Genomic DNA, 19,700 nt, shown 5'->3' on the forward strand with positions numbered 1-19,700 from the left:
CAGGGCAGAAAGGCAGAAGGCAGGTAGAAGTACAGACCAAAGGCTTGACCCAGACCAGGGCAGGAGGCTTGGAAGCAGAGGGGAGGGAATGATGTCTCAGAAGAGTCCCTAAGCAGAGGGACTCCTCCTAGGAGCCTTCTCCAGGCTGCCTGTAACCTCCAGCCTGTGTGGGGAAGTGAGTCATTTTGTGTTATTGAAATAATCCTATGATGAATGAGCTCAATAGATCTGTGGGCCAGCCTGGTCATCTATCTTCTACTATAGGCAATCATGTGGCGGGGCCGGGGAACGGGGGGCGGGGGTCCTGGGGTAAAAGCAAAGGCTTTGGATGGGTCACTTGTTAGCTATGGTAACTCAGACCAGTCACTTAAGTTTTCTACACCTTAGCTTTTGTCTCTATAAAATAGGAATACTATCAGTCAGATACTAAGGATGAGCCCAAGTAGGAAAATGGCCAGTGGGCTATGTCAAGGGCCAGCATGACTCCCCCCTCATTGGTTGGTGAATGCCATGGCCAGAACAGCAAGCAGAAGTCTGACCCTAGCCCTCTCTTCCTCGACAATCCTAAAGCTCCTTGGACCACCTCCGCACCCCCAACCACCAAATCTCTGTTCTCTCCTGTTAAAAGGGCTCAGTCTTGCAGTGTCCCCCAAGCTTACCTTCTCATGAGCTACCATGAGCTCTTTCCATGAAAAAGTCTCCAGGGTAGCTTAAAGGCCACAGTCATCACCTGCCACCAAGCTTTCCCTATCCCTGTCTTTACCCTTTGCCCTCTAAATAAGGAAGCCAGCAGCACTGCCAGGCCAAGAACTTTTGCCCAGTTTGGGTTCTGGGTGGCCTCTTGCCTCCCTCTTCCCCTGGGCCCCCAGCCAAATCCTCCCTCCCTCAGAGATGCTCCCTGCTCACTTCATTCCTGCCTCATAGCTGGAATGACAGTGGCTCCCAGAATCCCTGGGGTGGGGAGGGTGATGGGGGTCTGGGGAGGCAGCCAGGCCCAGGAGCAGGTTAATGTTACAGCCCTGGATAAGTGAGCTGGTCCAGTTGACGTCAGGGTGATGATGGGTGGAGGGGAGGGCCAGGCTGCTGAACTATAAAGATAGGTCAAATCAAATATAATCAACTCGAGACGGAGCAAGCGGACGAGCTAGACACCGTCCCCAAGCCATGGTCCCTACCAGCCACGGCTCAGCCTGGGTCCCTCTGCTCCCAACCCGAGTGCCCAAAGCAGGCTTTGGTTTCATGTCAGCAGCCTTCATCTGCCTTCCAAAAATAAGCCCCTGCCGCCATGCTGAGGGGAGAAAAACAAGAAGGGCGGTATTTTTAGGGCCATTAATTCTGACCACGTGCCTGAGAGGCAAGGTGGATGGCCCTGGGACAGAGGCTGTTCATCACTATGTCCCGGGGAGCAGGACGTCTTCAGGGCACGCTGTGGGCTCTCGTCTTCCTAGGCGTCCTAGTGGGCATGGTGGTGCCCTCACCTGCAGGCACCCGCACCAACAGCACGCTGCTGGACTCCAGGGGCTGGGGCACCCTGCTGTCAAGGTCTCGAGCTGGGCTAGCTGGAGAGATTGCTGGGGTGAATTGGGAGAGTGGCTATTTGGTGGGGATCAAGCGGCAGAGGAGGCTCTACTGCAACGTGGGCATCGGCTTTCACCTCCAGGTGCCCCCCAACGGCCGGATCAGCGGGACCCACGAGGAGAACCCCTACAGTGAGTGCCAGCTGCAGCAGTTGGGAAGCTGGGGGCTTGGGTTCAAGCAGGGCTAAAAGATGATGGGGACTTGCTCTGGTGCATGGGGTCCTATCATAAAGGGGAGAGAAGTGTTATTCCCTACTTGGATGCTCATAAGCATGGCCACCTCCCCCAGACTCACTTGGACCGTGCCTAGTTGCAGGTTTACTACGCTGAGGTCCAAGCATTCTGGTGTCCTTTGCCATCACCCCACAGAGCCCAGGTGGCACTAATTACTTCAGCATTACAGGCACGTCGGTGGCCATTTAAGACCACCGGAACCATCAGCCGGGAAGCCATAAGGCAAGGGTGGTGAGAGTAAGTGAAGGGACTAGGACCAGGTTAGACCCAAGCTGATTTTTACTTAGATTCGCTCTTTGAGAAGGAAAGGCAAGTGATTTGCAAAATTTCCTGTTGAAGCACATCTTTCTTTTTTATTCCAACCTGCCCTCTCTGTCCCCAGGCTCCTTGTCCTACAAGTTGATGGGGTGCTGCCTAGATAGACTCCCCCATCCAAGAGGGGACGGGGGCTGCAGGATCCAAGCAAGCCATCAGCTTCCGTGTGGCTGCAATGTTTGCAAGTTCAGATAAGCTGAGATTTGTTGAAACATGTGGAGTATCTACTTTATTAAAAAACTAATCAACATTCATTTTTCTACCCCAGGCAAAGACCTCATGTGGTTAAGTCAGTGAAAGCTAATCTGTAGCTATGCTGTAAGCTTTGGCTCTGGTGTCAGAACCCCCCCCCCCCCTTGCAGAACTGGATCTTTGACAGTATGGTGGCAGGACTGGCCGAGTACAAAGTGAGATCAGGGATAGAGGTGATAAGGGTCTGGCTTTCTAGGAGCAAGGGACGGGCTTAGATGCCCTTGTGGCGTCATCTCTAGATCGATGTCCCACTCTGCTCTGCACAAGCCTTGGGTAACGTGCCCCCCCATTTCTTTGTCAGGCCTGCTGGAGATTTCCACAGTGGAGCGGGGTGTGGTGAGTCTCTTTGGAGTGAAAAGTGCCCTCTTCGTTGCCATGAACAGTAAAGGGAGATTATACACAACGGTGAGTCCGCTGGGCCGGGGGAGCTCCAGGCTGTGTGAGGGCTTCCGCTTACACAGTTGAAAATACTATAAAAGCTTGAGTAGAGAAGTGCATATCTGTCTAGAGCAGGAAGTGCCCATGCCAGTAACAGGCCTGGAAGTTCACGCTTTGCTTGCTTCACAGTTAATTTGCTTCTGCTCTGGACCATGTTTTTCCTGACCCTTCCGTCCTTTGTAATTAAATAGGAATCATAGCTCAGGAGGCTACTGGTTCTGCAGGAGACCTGGACCCTGGCATAAAGTTGTCATCCAGGCTTACGGTCGGGTTTGATCCCCTGAACTGGAGAGGCCCAGAAAAGCAAGCCTGTCTTTCAGCTTGGGGTGCTGTTCCCTATGAACCTCCCCCACCCCAAGAGGTACCGCCTAGAGTGCAGCATACCTTCAACAGGGTGTTGAAATTTGACATTAAGGTTTTGAGTCCTCTGACCCCTGATCCCAGAGGCTGGAGAAGCATCCTCCTAATCTACCCTCTGGGCTGACACCCCACCTCGAGTGCCCTCCCCCTCACAGATCACCCCTGGGAGGGTGAATACGAGCCCTTTGGTTAACCTAGCCAACTTCTAAGCATATTTGCCAAAATCTCTGCTCTCTTTGACCCTCTCTGTCTTGGGGCTCTCCTCCTATGATTCAGCTTATTCCAAAATATGGGCTGGGAAAACATCCCTATGAAGTTGAAGAAACTGGGAGTTCTTTTGAGAGAAATAAGAAGGCTAAAAAGGTAGATCTCTGAGCAACTGTCAAGGAATACTAGAGTTATTTATGGGAAGGGCGTGGAGTGCTGTTCTACCTCTCCTTGGAGACAGAGTGAGCATCAGGAAGTAAGCAGAGAGATCTGGGATGGGGCCGGGCTCCGGGGAGGTTATCCCAAAGGGGGTGCTCAGGTGGCCTTTTCCCCCATAACCTTTAGTGCTGTTCCTAAGTCTGGGTTGGTTTGCATGGAGACAAGGCATGGATTAAAAGTGGGCGTCTGAAGTAAGAGGAATAGCTGGAGGGTAGGTGGTGCCAGGAGCCAGAACTCGGGCCCCAGTCTGTACACCAAGCATACAGTAAAGTTTGCAAAGTCTGTAAACCTGCGGAGCCCAGAGGCAGGTCCACACACAGCCCTGACTAGATATGAGAACTTGGAAACCCCGTTGTCCTCTCTGTAAAGGGAGGATGAGGATCACATGCACCTCCCAGGGGTTGCGGGGGGGGCGGGTAATGCTTGGAAAGCACTCCACAGGGTGCCCGACAAACACTAGGTGCTCAATATGAGTTGGCTATTATATTAGCTAAGGAGGCGAGGCACCCTGCCATGAGGTTCTGCACCCCTCTTTCCTAGAGGTGAGGCATGTAAGAGGATCTTCTGCATCCACGGCATCTTGGTAACCTGTTCAAAGTAAAGATTTCAGGGACCTGCATCAGAGATGCTTATTCAGCAGGGCTGGGATGCGGGCCTAAAACTCGGTTTGTTTTTTGTTTTTGAATCTTCTCTGGTGTTTCTGAGGCACAGGCAGGCGTGGAGACCACCAGGCTACATGGCCTTGGGAGGGTTGGGCAGTTGAAATCCAGCATGAGGCTTGGAATTCCTGGACAACCTTTTTCTCAGACACCAGTCTGCACAAAGGTGATGGAGAAGAGGGGAGGCCACCTGGGACCAGTGTAGGTTTGGGTGCAGCAGGGCTCCTTCCTGTGGAGTCAGTCATCCCAAAAAGCCCCTTCTGACCAGCCTGCACAGTAGCTGGGACCCCACTGATTGGAGAGCCAGGAACAGGGGTTGTTGGCTGTGACTCTGTCTGCAAGGGACCACTTAGCAGGTAGAGCTCCAGGAAGGAAGCCTAGATGACAGAAACCCTTCTATAGTATTGCTTTCTCCTTACCCAGAAGGATGTTCAACTCTGAGGCAGGGAAAGGGCATAAATACAGGAACATTGATCTATTTCCCACTTGAAATGTGTGGCCCTGGTAAGAGAACTTATATGAGACTCCAAAGTCAGAGCTTTAATCACCATCAGAGAAAGCACTGCAGGGGAGCCTGGGTGGCTTAGTCCGTTAAGTGTCCAACTCTCCATCTCAGCTCAGGTCTTGATCTCAGGGTCGTGGGTTCAAGCCCTGCATTGAAAAAAAGAGAAAAGGAAAGGAAAGAGAGAAAACATTTAGAAAGCAGTGCAAAGGGGTAAAGCATTGAGTAGCGAAAGGGAAGGAGCCACCCCTGAAGTGTGGGCTGACTCTTGATGTAGTAGACACCCCTGGTCCCGCCCCCAGGGCCCATTACTTCAAAAGAGGTCAAGTGGGCCCCATGAGAGGGAGGGTTCACTAAATGAACAAGTCCAGGGGAAGAGGGGGGTCTGTCCTGAGGAAAGACCTGTTCACTACGCACACTCCACCCTCCCTTTCCATACACTAGAAGCATTATGTCCAGGAGCACCTTGTCTGAGATGGGAGCTTGTCCTCCTTGGAGCCCAGGGCCAGGGTACCGAGAGCGGGGCTGGAGGAGGGTGGCTGGCTGAACTGTGCCCCAGGCTTGGACACTGATGCTTTGTGTGGCTGTGCACCAGATTCTGCTGAACCACCTCTACCCCCTCCTGCTGCCCCTCAGGGGCCTGTTATCACAGTCTAAAAAAACAATTGCCAACTGATCCCCGGAGCCAGGAAGACTCCCGCTGGGTGATGATTTCATTCACACTATTTCCCTTAAGCCCCTAGAGCTGCCTCATCTCCCTCCGGCTCAGCTGCTACAGCCTGGAGCTAAATGAAATTTCTCATGGAGGGGGAGGGGACCCATGCTGGGGCTGGGGACAGGGGACGGCTCATGGTCAGATAATAAGAACCCAGAAAAACCACCCAGGAAAAGTGGCCTCCTACATGTCTCACCTCCAGGAAAGAGGGGTGCAGAGCCTCATGGCAGGATGCCCCTCCCCGGCTTAGACAATATAAATAGCCACCCCATATTGAGCACCTACTGTTTGTCAGGCACCCTGTGGAGTGCTTTCAAAGCATTACCCCCAGCATCCCTGGGAGGTGCGTGTGATCTTTATCCTCCCTTTACAGACGGGACATGGGGTCTTTAAGTTAGCACAATCATAGCTGTGTGCAGACCTGCCTCAGGGTTCTGCAGGTAATACACAGAAAGCCCACAGGGGGAGCACCTGGGCTGTAGACTGGGACCCGAGTTCTAGCCTCTGCCTCACCTACCCTCCACTACTCTCTCATCTGGGGCAAAATCACTGACCTTCTCTGGGCCTGGACCTCTGCTTCCTGGGTGTAGCCAGAGGCAGAAATTAGTGAATTCCAATCTCCTTCATCGTTTTAACAGTAAAATTGAAAAAAATCAAGGATCTCCACCTGACAATGTTCTATGAGAATCCTTTGGCCAAGAAAAATGTATACTGACAAGCTAGTAGGAATTGAGTTATGCTTTGAGGTGATTTTAGTTTTACTCATAGTAACTGTGTCTACATCCTTTTCATCAATAGTAGTATGACAAGGTGCAAAACACAGTATTTGTTCCATCCATCAAGGCCTTTGAATATTCTCTCGGGCATTACTCTGGGAGAGGGGAGGACCAAGCCATGCCCTCACTCAGCAGCAAAGCTCAGAGAACAGATTCCTAAGGAGACATGTTAGCTCCGAGGGGAAGGACGGGGGTCGGGGGGTGGGGGGTGGGGGGTAGAACCGAGAGCCCTGCAGACAACTCTCCCCAACTCACTGCCTGCCTGCTACAAAAAGCTACACCCGAATGAGAAGAATGATATGCCTGCTGAAAACCTTTTCAAACACTCTAAATTGACAATGCAATTGTGTATTAGGAAAGGGAGTTGCAATAGACAGACCTCTTCAGAGCTGGAAGTTGTTATTTCTCCATTTCAGCTAAGGACAGAAAAAGAAGTAGTCCGCGGCTGCATAAGGAAGGGTCTTAGGAAAAAGAGCCCCCCCCCCCCGCTTTTTTTTCTCATGTCCCACCTCCTTAAATACCTCCTCCCCCCCGCCCTTCCTGTGCACACTCACAACCAGGAGTAATAGGGGCAGGTGGCCAAGGGCAGCCCTGGGAGGAAGAACTTTAAAGACAAGCATCCACCCCCAGCAGTCCGGGTGACTTAGCTCTGCCTGAAGACAAGAGGATGGATGTCTCGTCCACCCCAGGCTATAAGGGGCATTTCCGTCAGAGGTGACACGCTGAACCAGCCCTCTGCAAAACCCCCTTTCCAAAATGCCCTTCTCCATGGTAAGAGCTGATTGTTTTGGAGTTTGGTTCCACATAAGTCTGATTAGACCTACATGGAATTTAAGACGTTGTCACGCTGGGGCCTGAGGCCCGGCCGGCCCAGGAAATGTGATCTGGTGGAATTATTTTCATTTGTTCAAGTAATAATATATGGTAGCTGCTTTTATTAACACAGCGTTCACTTGGCACGAGTGCTTTTCTCACCAGATCCAAGCAGCCAGCACTCCGGGGCCATGAGAACTGGGCTCAGGATGCGGGAGACCTAGTTTAAGGGGCTGGGTCTGGATACCAGGTTGGGCATCAGTCTGGGCAGCGGGAAAATCCCATTGGCCTGAAGCATTGGCTGCTTCAAAGAGTTCAGGGAAACAGTCTTGGCCTCCAGCCACCTGAACCCTAAGGACGAGGTGGCGGCCTGCAGAAAGGGACGGGCAGGGAAAGAGGGGGCTCTGAAAGCAAACTTCATCCACTTGTCCTGTGTCACTTTAGATTTGTACACAGTTCTGGTGAAGGCCGGGAATATGAGCAAGGGTAGAGAAAAAGAAACAAATGGAAAGAAAGGAAAGTAGGAAAACATTTTTTAGAAGAGAGGGAATTGGAATAATCGAAATGGGACGGGCAGAGAACAAAGCACAGTGCCTACAACCACCACTGCGCAAATTTAAACAATGTTTCAGGAGCCCCAGAGGCTAGGAAATGCTGGATTCTTAAACTGGACACATTCTAGCATGGAGGATATGGGCAGATGCCCTGAGTTCTTGCCTGAATCACTCAGTTCGTCTCCCTTCCCTTCCTCTCCTCCCTCTCCCCCGCACACTGGCACCAGGGTTTGATTTCCTCTCTAGAGTTTGCAAACCACGCTCGAAACCTGTCCCGTAAGCACTGTCCAGATCAGAAGTGAATTCTTCTGGAAACTGATGGCAGGTTACTCTCCAGGGACGTATAAGTTAGACCAGAGGGGAAAACAGTGGGTGGTAGGGGCTGGACGGGACAAGGGGGGACCACCAGTTTCTGATATAAATGTTTCCTTGCTCCATTTCCTGGCCCGTCTTGTATCCTGAACTCCTTTCCTGCTTTAAATAATCTGCTTACATGATTAGGTAATATGTGAACACAGTATAAGGGGTGGGGAGAAAGGTGCAAAAGAATATGCCATGGAAATTTAGTCCCCTTCTCACTGTCGTCTTGAAGCTGCTAGTATCTGCCTCCCCAGAGAAAGATAGTACTGGTCCGTGTGTATTGCTCCAGGAAGAACCTGTGTCCCTGTGATTGTGCCCTCGCTGTTACCTTATAAAGTCACACAAATAAGAGCACACTACACACCGTTTTGAAGCTTGCCTCTTCACTTACCAATATGTCTTTGAAACCATTTCAAGTCCGTGCACATGGAGGTTCCGTATTTGTTCGTGACTTATTCAATTGTGTGAATCTGTTGGAACTGAATTACCTGCTTCCCTCCTAATAGACAATTCATTGTTTTTAGTCTTTTACTATTAAAGATAATGTTGCGGTGAGTAACTCTTGTACATGTGTGGGAGTGTGCCAGTAAGATAAATTCCTAGAAACAGAATTATTAGTCCTTTTTTATTCTAGTAGATATTGTCAAATTGCTCTGTATAGAGCTTATAACAATATATACACTCACAGATGTTAAATGAGAATTCCTAGTCTTCATGCCCTCACCAAAGAAAGAATATCATCAATGGGCGCCTGGGCGGCTCAGTTGGTTAAACACTGGGGCTCTTGATTTTGGCTTGGGTCATGGTCTCAGGGTCGTGAGATGGAGCCCTGAATTAGGCTCCAAGCTTAGCACACAGCCTGCTTGATATTCTTTCTCTCTCTCTCTGCCCCTCCCCCCAACTCACATGTTCTCTCTCTCTCTCTTAAAAAAAAAAATTATCAAACATCTGACTTCTTTTAATCAAACAATTAAAAATGTTATCTCACCATTATGACTTAGATTTCTCTTTTTAGGTACATTTTCTCATGTTCAAATGTTAATTGTATTTCCTTTTCTGTGAACTGTCTGTTCATAAACACTGTCCATTTCTCAGTTAAGGTTCTGAATATAATAACAAAATGTGCTCTCTGACACATATACATTGCAACTATTTTTTTTATTTTATTGTTTTTATTAATATTATTTTTTTAAGTAAGCTCACACCCAGCATGGAGCCCAACATGGGGCTTGAACTCATGACCCTGAGATCAAGACCTGAGCTAGACCCGGACACTCAACTGTCTGAACCACCCAGGTGCCCCAACATTGCAATTATTTTTTTTTATTTATGCAACTATTTTTAACTGAGTTTGCTATTTATATTTTTGTTTTAAGGCAATTTTTTTTCCAGGCAGAAGTCAAATTTATTGGTTTTGCTTTTTTTATGGTGTCTAGTTTTTGTGTCCTGCTCAAAAAGATCTTCCCAACTCAAGATTATTTAAACAATTTTTTTTCTGGACTTTTAAGACTCTCTTTTTCACATTTAAATCTTTGCTGCTTGTAGAATTTATTGTAATGTAAGGAATGAAATAAGAAATCAAACTCTATTACTATTATTATTATTATTAGATATTATCCAGTTGTTCCAACACCATGTTTTCTCTAGTGATTTGAAATGCTACTTTTATTTTATGTTAATTTCAGATCCATTTTTATTTTATAATGACATATATTTGGATCTACTTCTGGACTCTGTATTTTGTTCATCGATCTGCACCAGATCTTTTTTTTTTCCTAAGAAAGAGAGAGAGAACACATGATGCACATGTGTGCGTGGGTAGAGAGTCGGTGGCAGAGGGAAGGAGAGAGAGAGAACCCCAAGCGGGCTCCATGCTCAGCGTGGAGCCCCACGTGGGGCTCAATCCCAGGACCCTGAGATCATGACCTGAGCCAAAATCGACAGCCCAACGCTTAACCGACTGAGCCACCCAGGTGCCCTTGCACCAGACTTTTAATCGGTCTAGTTTTATTTCTCAGTTAAATTTACAATCAATCCTGAGTGTGCTTTCCCCTAGTGTTGTTGCTCCAGAGCTTTGCTCACTGACAGTCTTAGCTCCCGTGGCTGACTCTTCACCCCATGCACACGTGAAGAAACCATGGTCCAGAGAGACCCCAACGAGCAGTGCCAGAGCATCAGCCTCTCTGTATCCTAGTTCTGTGCTCTTCTCATACAAGTTCAAGGTCTCTGAGTCATTCAGTCAACAACTGCAGAGCTTAAAAGCGAACACGTCCCCAGCAGGTTTTGCAGGAATGGCGATCCAGGGTAAGACAGTCTCTCAGGGCTTTTAATGTAAAGTAGTTAATGATAGAAAATTATAGTATTGACACTATTTTTTATTTTACTATGTGCCAGATGTTATACCAACTATTTTCTGTATGTTATTTCAATTAATGCTCACTCCAATTCTATGACATAGTTATTCTTACTGCCCCCCACTTTACAGATGAGAGAACTGAGGTTAAATCAAAGGAGGGAAGGTTAAATCACTTGCCCAAGTTCACAGAGCTAAGTAAGAGGTGAATCATCATCGATGTAACCTCAAAGCTAGTGCACACATATGCTCTGTACCTACTTTGATTAGCTTATTCTCTCTACCTTTGGGATATTCCTTCCACAAATACTGAGCATTCATAAAAAGGCTAGCTTGTGAAAATGCAAGCTCCCTAGTGTGGCGCTAGGAAGCCAGCTGGTGTGGCTGGCTAAAGCTTTCACATTCATCTCAGGTAAATTAACACTTGTGCAAGTGTCTTACAAAAAATAAATGGGGGTGTAGGGCTGAGTGCGGAAAGGAGGAAGGGATAAAGGGCAAGAAGAGAGTGTGCTGTTCCCTCTTTACACTGCACTGCCCCTTGCTCACTCTCGGGCTGCACCGAAAGGGCAAGTTAAGGGGGGAGGAGGGCTACCCACCCGTCTTGCTGTTGTTCCTGTTAAGTCATCAACCATTCAGCATCACGTACCTGACAAGACACAACCCTTGTCTTGGGCAACTTGGAGTCTATTGGGAAAGAAGAAGGTGTCCCTGGGGATCACACACTCTTGTACATGCTGTGGGAGTCTGGGAGCCCAGTGAGCTAGCTCATCACCCTCCATTCCTAACAGGAAGAGGCTCTGGTCCATCCCCCGCATCCGGCCAGCCCAGGGTGCTCATAGTACGATTCCTTCAGAGAAGGTCAGACGACACCTCTGGCACAGCCAGCCAGCCATTGAGTGGGCTTTTTATAGCCAATGGCCTCAGTCAGCAGGAAGGAGTCAGAAATTACATCCCACCTCTCTCTTTTTGTCTCATTCTGTATTTCTTTTGATCCTGGATCCCAGATATCCTGGCTCTCACCTTGCTCTCTCTTCCTCTAGACCCCACAGAGCCGCTCCCTGTCCAAAGCACAGAAACCTCCCCAGCCTCCCTCAGCAGTGGCCCCAAAAGCCTGGGGAGGAAGGGCCCTCTTTTCTAGGAATAAAGGAGGACATGGGTGAGGTAGCGGGAATGAACTTGTTGATGTGTGACAGGAAGTTCAGTATTCATTTTCTGAACAGATGGTCCACACGCGCTTCTCTACCAAATTAGCACTGAAGGGGCTGATTTATCACTGGCCCCAGACTCCACGGCACCACCTGCCACAGAGGGAACCAGGTTCTCTTCCCCATAAAAATGGCTGCTCCTCACCATCTCTGTTCCTGAACTTCCCTGGAGAGCTGTGAATGTCTAGGAGGCACCGGGCATCTTCTGAGCTCAAAGTCAAAACCAAGAATAAACCTCTTTAAGGGGTAGAAAACCTAGAGCATAAGCTGGGAAAGACAGAGTGAGGGGACACCCATGAAAAGAAGAAAGGGTTAACATAGTCAACAGACAGCATTGGAAAGGACTTAGAGAGTCATCTGTCTCCAACCTTCTGCTAACTGCTCCTCATCTGCACCCCCAGCACACAGCTTGCATGAAAGGGAACAAAGGCTGAAAGGGAGGAGCCTGCCCAAGGTCACACAACTAGGACGCAGAGAAGCCACTAAGTGGAGCCGGGCTCCCAATCCTGCTCCACTAGACCACCTCTCACAGTGGACTTGAGAAAACAGCCTATTGTATCCTTTTCTGAAGGGAATAAATTATCAGCTAGGTGCTTAGTGGAGAGCGCCCTGAACTGAAAGTCAGGAGACCCACGCCATGTGACACAGACCATCTATCCATGTCCCTGAACCTTGATTTCATCCTAAAGGAGGGAATGTGAGAAGGGTCCAACAGGGCTCAGAAGTCTCTTCTTTTCTGACCTTCCATGACTCGGTTCACCTAGAATGGCTCAGATTCCCTGCTGGTTGTCTTACAGAGGGGAGGTGAGGTGCACCCAGTAGGGGGCCTGCTACACCTCATTTATAATTGAGCCTCTGTTGTTTGTCCATTTCTTTGACAGCCCAGCTTCCAAGAGGAATGCAAGTTCAGAGAAACCCTTCTGCCCAACAATTACAATGCCTATGAGTCAGACCTGTACCGAGGGACCTACATCGCACTGAGCAAATACGGACGGGTAAAGCGGGGCAGCAAGGTGTCCCCAATCATGACTGTCACTCACTTCCTTCCCAGGATATAAGGACCCTGAAAGGAGGCTTGCAGATTGAAAGCAACATCTTCTGTATTGGAATTTTGCACAAATGAACAATTCCCCTTGCCCCCCATGACTCCTGAGTCAGGCTTCTCCTGTGCTTGGGGAGAAGGCACACCAGACCCTATGGTATGTAACTAACCCAAGAGAGGGGTTGCAACCAACATCCTAGAATGGCAATGGATACATGCTCTGACCTCAACTGAGGAAAGAAGGTACATGTGGCATATGACCATGTGCACAGGGAAAGGTCAGGGTGGCGGTATGTGTGTGTTCTGATGTATACCTATACATCCTTGTGTAGGTGGTCTGAGCGAAGGCATTGCAGAGCATCAGGTTTCTTTCTCCGGTATCACTGCAGCAGGAATCTGCCTGCAAGAGTATCATTTGTCAGACCAGCAGGATTGATGTGTACTCCCATTCTGCCTCTTTCCAATCATCCTTCCGTTCAGAGGCGACTTGAGTGCACGCATGGCTTGCACAGGCAGTGGGAGCAGCTGTCTTCTAAGCATAGAGGGCAGGGTGGGAGGCAGTAGGGTTTATCTGCAAACCAGAAAGAAAGTGCGCAGGCTCCAAACTTCCTGCCTATGGGGGCTCCGGGGACATTGGGCTGCCCTGTCAGGGGAGTTGGGGGAGAAGGGATCCTCTTCTTGAAGAAATGGGGTACAGCTGTGTCTCGGGCAGTTGGGGAAGGCCTGCTGGAAGCAGCCGAAGGGACTGGATGTTCTATGGAGTGCCATTCAGCCTGGAGGATTCAGTGCTGTGTGCGACTCCAAGAACAAGCCGGGCCAGGCTCCCTGCCCATAACTTTTCCTCACTTTGAACTGGGTCTTATTTTAACCTCAGATGACAAGGATCCTAATAATGGCAACCTCTTTGGCAAGGGGTGAGGGGGTGCAAAATAGGGCTGAAGGAAGTAGAGAGGCTTTGGACTGCAGATGATAATTCCTCTCCTGCTACGTCCGGGAAACTCACCCAAGTCCTCATCTGATACTCTCACTTCCTTCTTGGTCATCCTCATCTCACATACACACTGTTGCCTGGATGCAGTAGAATGGGCACCATGACCTCCAGACTTTGCCCCCTCTGGCCCCCCTACAGTAAGAGAAGAGTGATAATCCTGTGAAATCAAGCAGCCAAGCTGAAACAGCTCTTTGCTGTACAATGCCTTCTTGCCTCCTGTCCTTTGAGAGTATTTAAAGCAGAGGTTCCCCCAAGTGACTATAAATGTTGTCTGCTTGGAGCCTTCAGATTCCTGAACCATTGGAATGTTCCTAAATCTGAAACCAGAGAGAGCCATATCAGAGTGCAAATATTTTCGGCATACGTGAACCATCAAGTTACAAAATGACCTGACACCCTCTGCTACTCTCAGGGGCCCGTGCCTGCAAGACAACCCCTCATCTGCTGCAAATACCTTCCTTCATCTTCGACATACCTCTCTATTTGCAGATGCAGCCATCTATAGATAGATCTGAGCTGAGCTACTGTGAGCTGCACATGGAGGTTGGCTACCCAACAGAGGCATCATACTGGCTACCTCTCTGTCGGGCACACATCAGGGAGGACATGTGCTGGATGAGGAGGGAAGTCCACACCAACGTGAGCAAAGATTGCGCAGACAGTAAGAACTCAGGAGCAAGAGTGGACATGACCAAGCCTTGGAAGAAACTGGAAGGAGCTGGGGTCTTGGGTCAAGTGGAAGGGGGAGAAAATTGGTCCATCTTGACCATTTGGAATATTTGAAGTACAGGTCTGCTTGGAGGCAGAGGACAAGGCTGATTATCTTGTCCAGAGTAATTTACTGGTCTCTTTGACAGGGTACATCAGAAACTGATGCACTCAGAACCTGAGGCACGTATCCGTACCCAATGGAAGGTGCCAGGAGTGCAGAAAGGCTGGGAGGATGGACGGACAGTGATCTGGTAGGGAGGAAAGTTCTAGGTCCCAAAGCATTAGTTCCTTTCTTCCTCAATCTGAGCCAACTTGGCATGAGAGGGGACACATTTCTAAAGAGAATCTCAAGGCCTCAGACTGCTAGACCTTTCCTGCACCTCTCTGGAGGCTCATAAAAGTGCTCAAACACTGACAAGGGGTCCGCCCAAATGTCCACTTCCATATCTCATGCTAAGAGTGAAAAGGAGAAGCTAGGACATGCCTAGGACCAGGCAGGCTTGCTATGCAGTCACTACGCCAAGGCACCAGTACACCCATTGCCTATGACTGGAATCAGTTCCTAGCAGCAGGGCATCTTTTCTAACTGGTACCAGGACCTATGCTGTACCAGTTGCTGAACGTTCTGAATATATTACTGGATGTGGTGATGCATTGTTGACTCTAAAATGCTTCCTATCCAGAGGAGTTCTCTCCCAAGAGCTTTCTCTCTGACCTCTAAGTGGCTTAGGCTTATGACAAGTCACTCTCCAACCACAGAAGTGGGTTAAGGGGCAGGAACAGAAGACGATCAGCTCCTGCTGCTGCTGCTGTGTCTGTGCACAGGGGATCAGAGTTGTCTCCTGTCTGATCACCATGTCTACTGAGTTCTGGACTGAGCTCTCAGCCCTGTTGAGGCTGCAGCAGACATTGCATAGGCAGGGGAAAGAACAATCCTCCGCTTCCTGCTGCCATGTGCTACGAACAGCTTGGGTCCTCTCTCCTGCAGATCCTGAGCTGTGACCCTGGTTTATAGATTTTTGTAGTCATTGGCTTCTCTCCTATCCTGAACCTTCTCTGGAGCCATGTAAACTTGGGCCTCCAAGAACCCAGATGCTGCCTTATTCCTTCTTCAAGAGCAAACGATAAAAATGAGAGCAACATATGAGCACATCCTTGGAGATGAACTTCTCAGCTGGGGAGAGGTGAGCTCAGAAACCACAGGGGACCTCCAGGCCCCCTGTAGAACCTGCACTCTCCTAAGGACAATGGGTGGACCTCAGAGGAAACCAGAAAACCCCAACTGCCCCCATTGAAGCTTTTGATTGTGTTCACTCCATCATTTGCTGCCTTCTAACACCTTCCTTTCCCACTTGCCTGCACTATTGAACCTCCTTTGGAAGGCAGAGTATAATGTTGTAATTGATACCTTACCATTATCTTTCATAGCCTTCCCCCTGTCCCACAACACGACCAGGGCACGCACTCCAAGCCCCTGGCCAGGGCCATTCTATGGCTCAGGAAAGAGAGTATTTTCTCCTGTCTTCTGATCCAGGCTACAAACCTCTCTCCTTTTTTAGACATATAGGATCTTCCCAGGCCGGTGACCCAGGCCGAAATTCTCTCCTGACCTAGTCCTATGCTGGGAAGCTTGGAATTCTTCTCATGATGGCGCTGGACCCCTTTCTTGTCCTAGACGTCAGAGCCTCCAAGTTATCATTCTGTAGAATCCTAAGAGAGAAAGATGTATAAAAGTCCACAAGCTGTAGTTCTCCTTCCTCCCAGCATTGTAGGTTTACTGCCCTTTCCCATTATGTGCCACGGCCACTGGTGCAAACATATCTGCCAAAAGTGGTTGCTGGCCCCTAAGACATGGGGATATTTTCTCTCCTGTCTATCCACTTCTGCTGCTTTTCATGTGGAAAGAAGCTAGAAAGCTCCTATAACTTTCTGTCCCCAAAGGCTCTGGGTCAGATGTCACTGAGGAAGGACTCTCTGCCCCTTGCCACTTTCGCGTCTAGGAAGTGGGTCTCTCAAATCTGCCTCTCACCCCTCCACTAGGCCTAGAATGTCTACTCATTCTGCTACCTCCCAGAATGTTTGAGACAAAGCCAGAAGAGTAGATAGAAATACTCCATTCTGTGCTTACACCTGAGTTCATGTTTCCTCTTCCCAGAATGGGAGGAGGGAGTGATTATGCCCAAAACAGATCCTGAATCTAGTCCATCATGCCGAAAGCCAACACAGAACCATGTTTGTATACCTCATTGAACTACCAAAATTCCAGCACTCAGACAGCTGTGTCCTCACGTGGTTTCCCCTTTCTATAAATCAATAAGTACCTCAGGCTGGGTCCCAGTGCAGAGCTGTCCTGAAGTTTGGGTCAAGTGAGTAGAAAAACTCAGAATTTATTCAGTCATGTGCTTGTAAAATGTGATGCTTCTATTTTTTAATATGTATGTGCTATGCACAAACCATATCATGTTCCAGCAAAAAGTAAAAGGTCTTTTTATACGTTCCTCTAAACTGTTTGACTCCACCCCTCCTATTAAAACTCACAACAAATCTCTGGGTTGTGGCTGATTTTCACCTTGATTCTTTCTCATATGTCAAAGAGGAAGGTGAAGGGAAACAGAAAGCATTGATTCATGGTGCTATCCATATTATAGATTCATGGTGCTGTGGATTATTAAGGCAGGGAGAAATCATATGAGTCACTTCGTCCAACCACCATATTTTATAAATGGAGAATTCAGCCCCAAAGAGGAAGGAAGCACCATAGACCATAGTGAGGCAGCAGCCCTCTTCTTCTTCTGCCTTAGTTAAAGCAAGATATCCACATTTCCGTGACTGTACCATTTACTTATTCACTTATTCACCCATCAAGAAATAGTTATTGAGCACCCTATCTCTGTGCTGCGTTAGGTGGAGTTTTGGGATATGTGAGTGAATGAGATAGACGCACACAACTTGCGTTAAACTTGCATTTTACAAACTTGCATTTAAAAAAATAAACTCTCACAAACTTGCATTAAAAAAAAAAAATCACCCAAGAGTATGTTAAAAGGTAGATTCCCTAGCCACACTTGCAGAGATACTGAGCCAGAGGCCTGAATGGGGCTTGGGAGTCTACCTTTGTAACACACAACCCAAGTGATTCTGACATTGAGAAGCCCTAGTCTAGTAGAATGACTGGAATTATAGAATATTTGAGTTAAGAGAGACTGTATAAATTATAAAAAATCTTTTCATAGGTTAAAAGAAAAAGACCAGGAGCTTAAGTTTCTCACCCAGGATCACAAAGCCAGAAGAGAACCCATGACTCCCAAGCTTATTCTCTCATGTTCCAGGTACCCCTTCCTGCACCGCCCCCATCATCACACCTGTAATCTCCTGACCATGTTCCTCATCATGCCACTCCCTCCCATATCCCTCTTCTATTCCTCATGTAGTCTCTGGAAGAGACTAAAATGTGCCTTCAGTTGAGCAATGCTGGGTTCTGAATAAATCCATGTGCTCTTGGAAGAGCTGCCTGGTCCTGTGGCCTCTGCGCATCATTCTTATATTTATCCACACAATTAATATTTCTAAAGTCCTACTATGTGCCTTGGAATATCACTGAGACAAATTATATGTGGGCTTATATACTGGCAAGGAAGACAGACGTTAAAGAAATAATCACAGCAAAATGTGATGAGTGGCATGAGAGACAAAGTCCAGGTGTACTATGGGGGCACAGAACAGGGTCCTGAGCTCATCTGGGTGGACAAGGGCCATCCCAGAGAAAGGTGAGCTTTGAGGGGTATCAGCCAGATTTGGGGTGGGGGGGGAGGGAGGGCACAGCAGGTGTTTGGAGGTGCAGGTGGGAGCCCAGAGGAAGAACAAGACACCTTGGAGGACCTGAACCAGGGCCAGTGTGTCAGGTATACAGACAGAGGGAGGGAGTGAGATGGGGCTCAATCCAGGACATTCATTAGGAACTGTATCATGGAGCACCTGGCAAGTATAATAAGGTGCTTGAATATTTTTTAATTTTTTGTATATAATTCACCCTTTTCAAATGTACAATTCAATGATTTTTAAGTTACCAAGTTATACAACCATCACCATACACCAGCTTTAGAACATTTTCATTACTCCAATTAGATTCTCTGTGCACATTTACTCTTAATCTCCACTTCACCATTTCCACCGCAGGCAACCATTAATCTACTTTCTGTCTCCATAGTTTTGCCTTTTCTGGGTATTTCATGTAAAGAAATCACACAATATGTGGTTTCTTGTATTTGGCTTCTTTCACTAAGGAGCTTGAATTTTCATTTAAAAAAAGGTGAGGTCTGCCTTTGCTGATTTTAAGAAGTAACAGGACCAGAAAGGGGTTAGAAAGATGGTTGCAACTGTCATGTGTAGAGTGGCGTGGAAGAGGCAAACCCTCTACAGGGAGGATGGCTGGAGGCTGTTGGAGTGCTCCAGGCTGAGGACATGGTGACAGAATAGAGTGGTGACAGCAGATGAAAAGAAGGCTGGTCATTTCACACAGCAGTCCTAACCCCAGGGAACTCTTCATAGGCTGAACCTCATTCTTCTAAAACATGGGAACCAGCCTCCACCATTTTCCGAGGTGAATCTCAAGAGATTTAATATTGTCTGTTTGATGAGCACTCTCATTCCTAGATGGACCAGCCAAGAAGTTCCTCTGCTGGTATCTGTGTCCATCATCAAGGCCTTGAGGTCCAGGGCAATGGTTCTGAACATAGGCAAAGGGATGTTACAACCTCATTTTACAAATAATGCTTGACCAGGATGGCTGTTTCCTCTCCTTTCCTCAGGTTTTAAGAGAGAGTGCCAAAAATGCCAAGAAAAGCTAATACCAACTATTGAACTTTTGTTGTGAAAACAATATTCCGGGAGTACTCTGGACTTTTCCACACCCAGTCAAAACTTCTATACCATATTCTCCTCCTGTTTCATACAACAGGAAATGATGCTCAGAGTCAAAACTTCTAGATCTGCAAAATCCTCAGTTGACAAATGTATTTATTAAGAAATAAATGCATATTTTAAAAAGATTTCAACATAAAACTGTGGGCACTCCTCTGAAAGAGTTTAAAGTTCGGTTTAAAAAAATCAGCCAACCAAAATATTCTACTCCTTGAGCATTCTTTCTAAGGTTGCCCTGAGAGGGAGAAGAGAGCCTATTCACGGTGGCCCTTTGGAAAGCTGAAGAGTCACTTGACTGGCCAGTTGTACTGTTTATTATAAGTATCAGTGATTAATCATTACTTATTTCTATAAGGAGCACTAGAGCCCTCCCATCTGGTTTGGTGGACCACTCTCCATCTAACAGGCCAGTATATGTCGCCACCATGAGACAAGGCTACTTGTGGTTGCAGGGGACCACAGGGGTGTTCTCCCTCTTGGAGAGGTGCACAGAGTGC

The 19,700-nt window shown here is 48.1% G+C and overlaps 1 protein-coding gene across 1 annotated transcript; it reads left to right on the forward strand.

Annotated features, from left to right (window-relative positions):
- The first annotated feature begins 1,135 nt into the window (after positions 1-1,135).
- On the forward strand, positions 1,136-17,954 carry FGF6 (fibroblast growth factor 6). Its single transcript, XM_035028436.1, has 3 exons — positions 1,136-1,709; positions 2,680-2,783; positions 12,421-17,954. Exons 1-3 carry the CDS (start codon positions 1,364-1,366, stop codon positions 12,595-12,597), a joined length of 627 nt encoding a protein of 208 aa, XP_034884327.1. The 5' UTR covers positions 1,136-1,363; the 3' UTR covers positions 12,598-17,954.
- Positions 17,955-19,700: the final 1,746 nt, after the last annotated feature.

This window comes from Mirounga leonina, unplaced genomic scaffold (genome assembly GCF_011800145.1).
Source record: "Mirounga leonina isolate KUSES-001 unplaced genomic scaffold, KU_Mleo_1.0 Mir_201, whole genome shotgun sequence".
In the NCBI taxonomy this organism is placed as follows: domain Eukaryota; kingdom Metazoa; phylum Chordata; class Mammalia; order Carnivora; family Phocidae; genus Mirounga; species Mirounga leonina.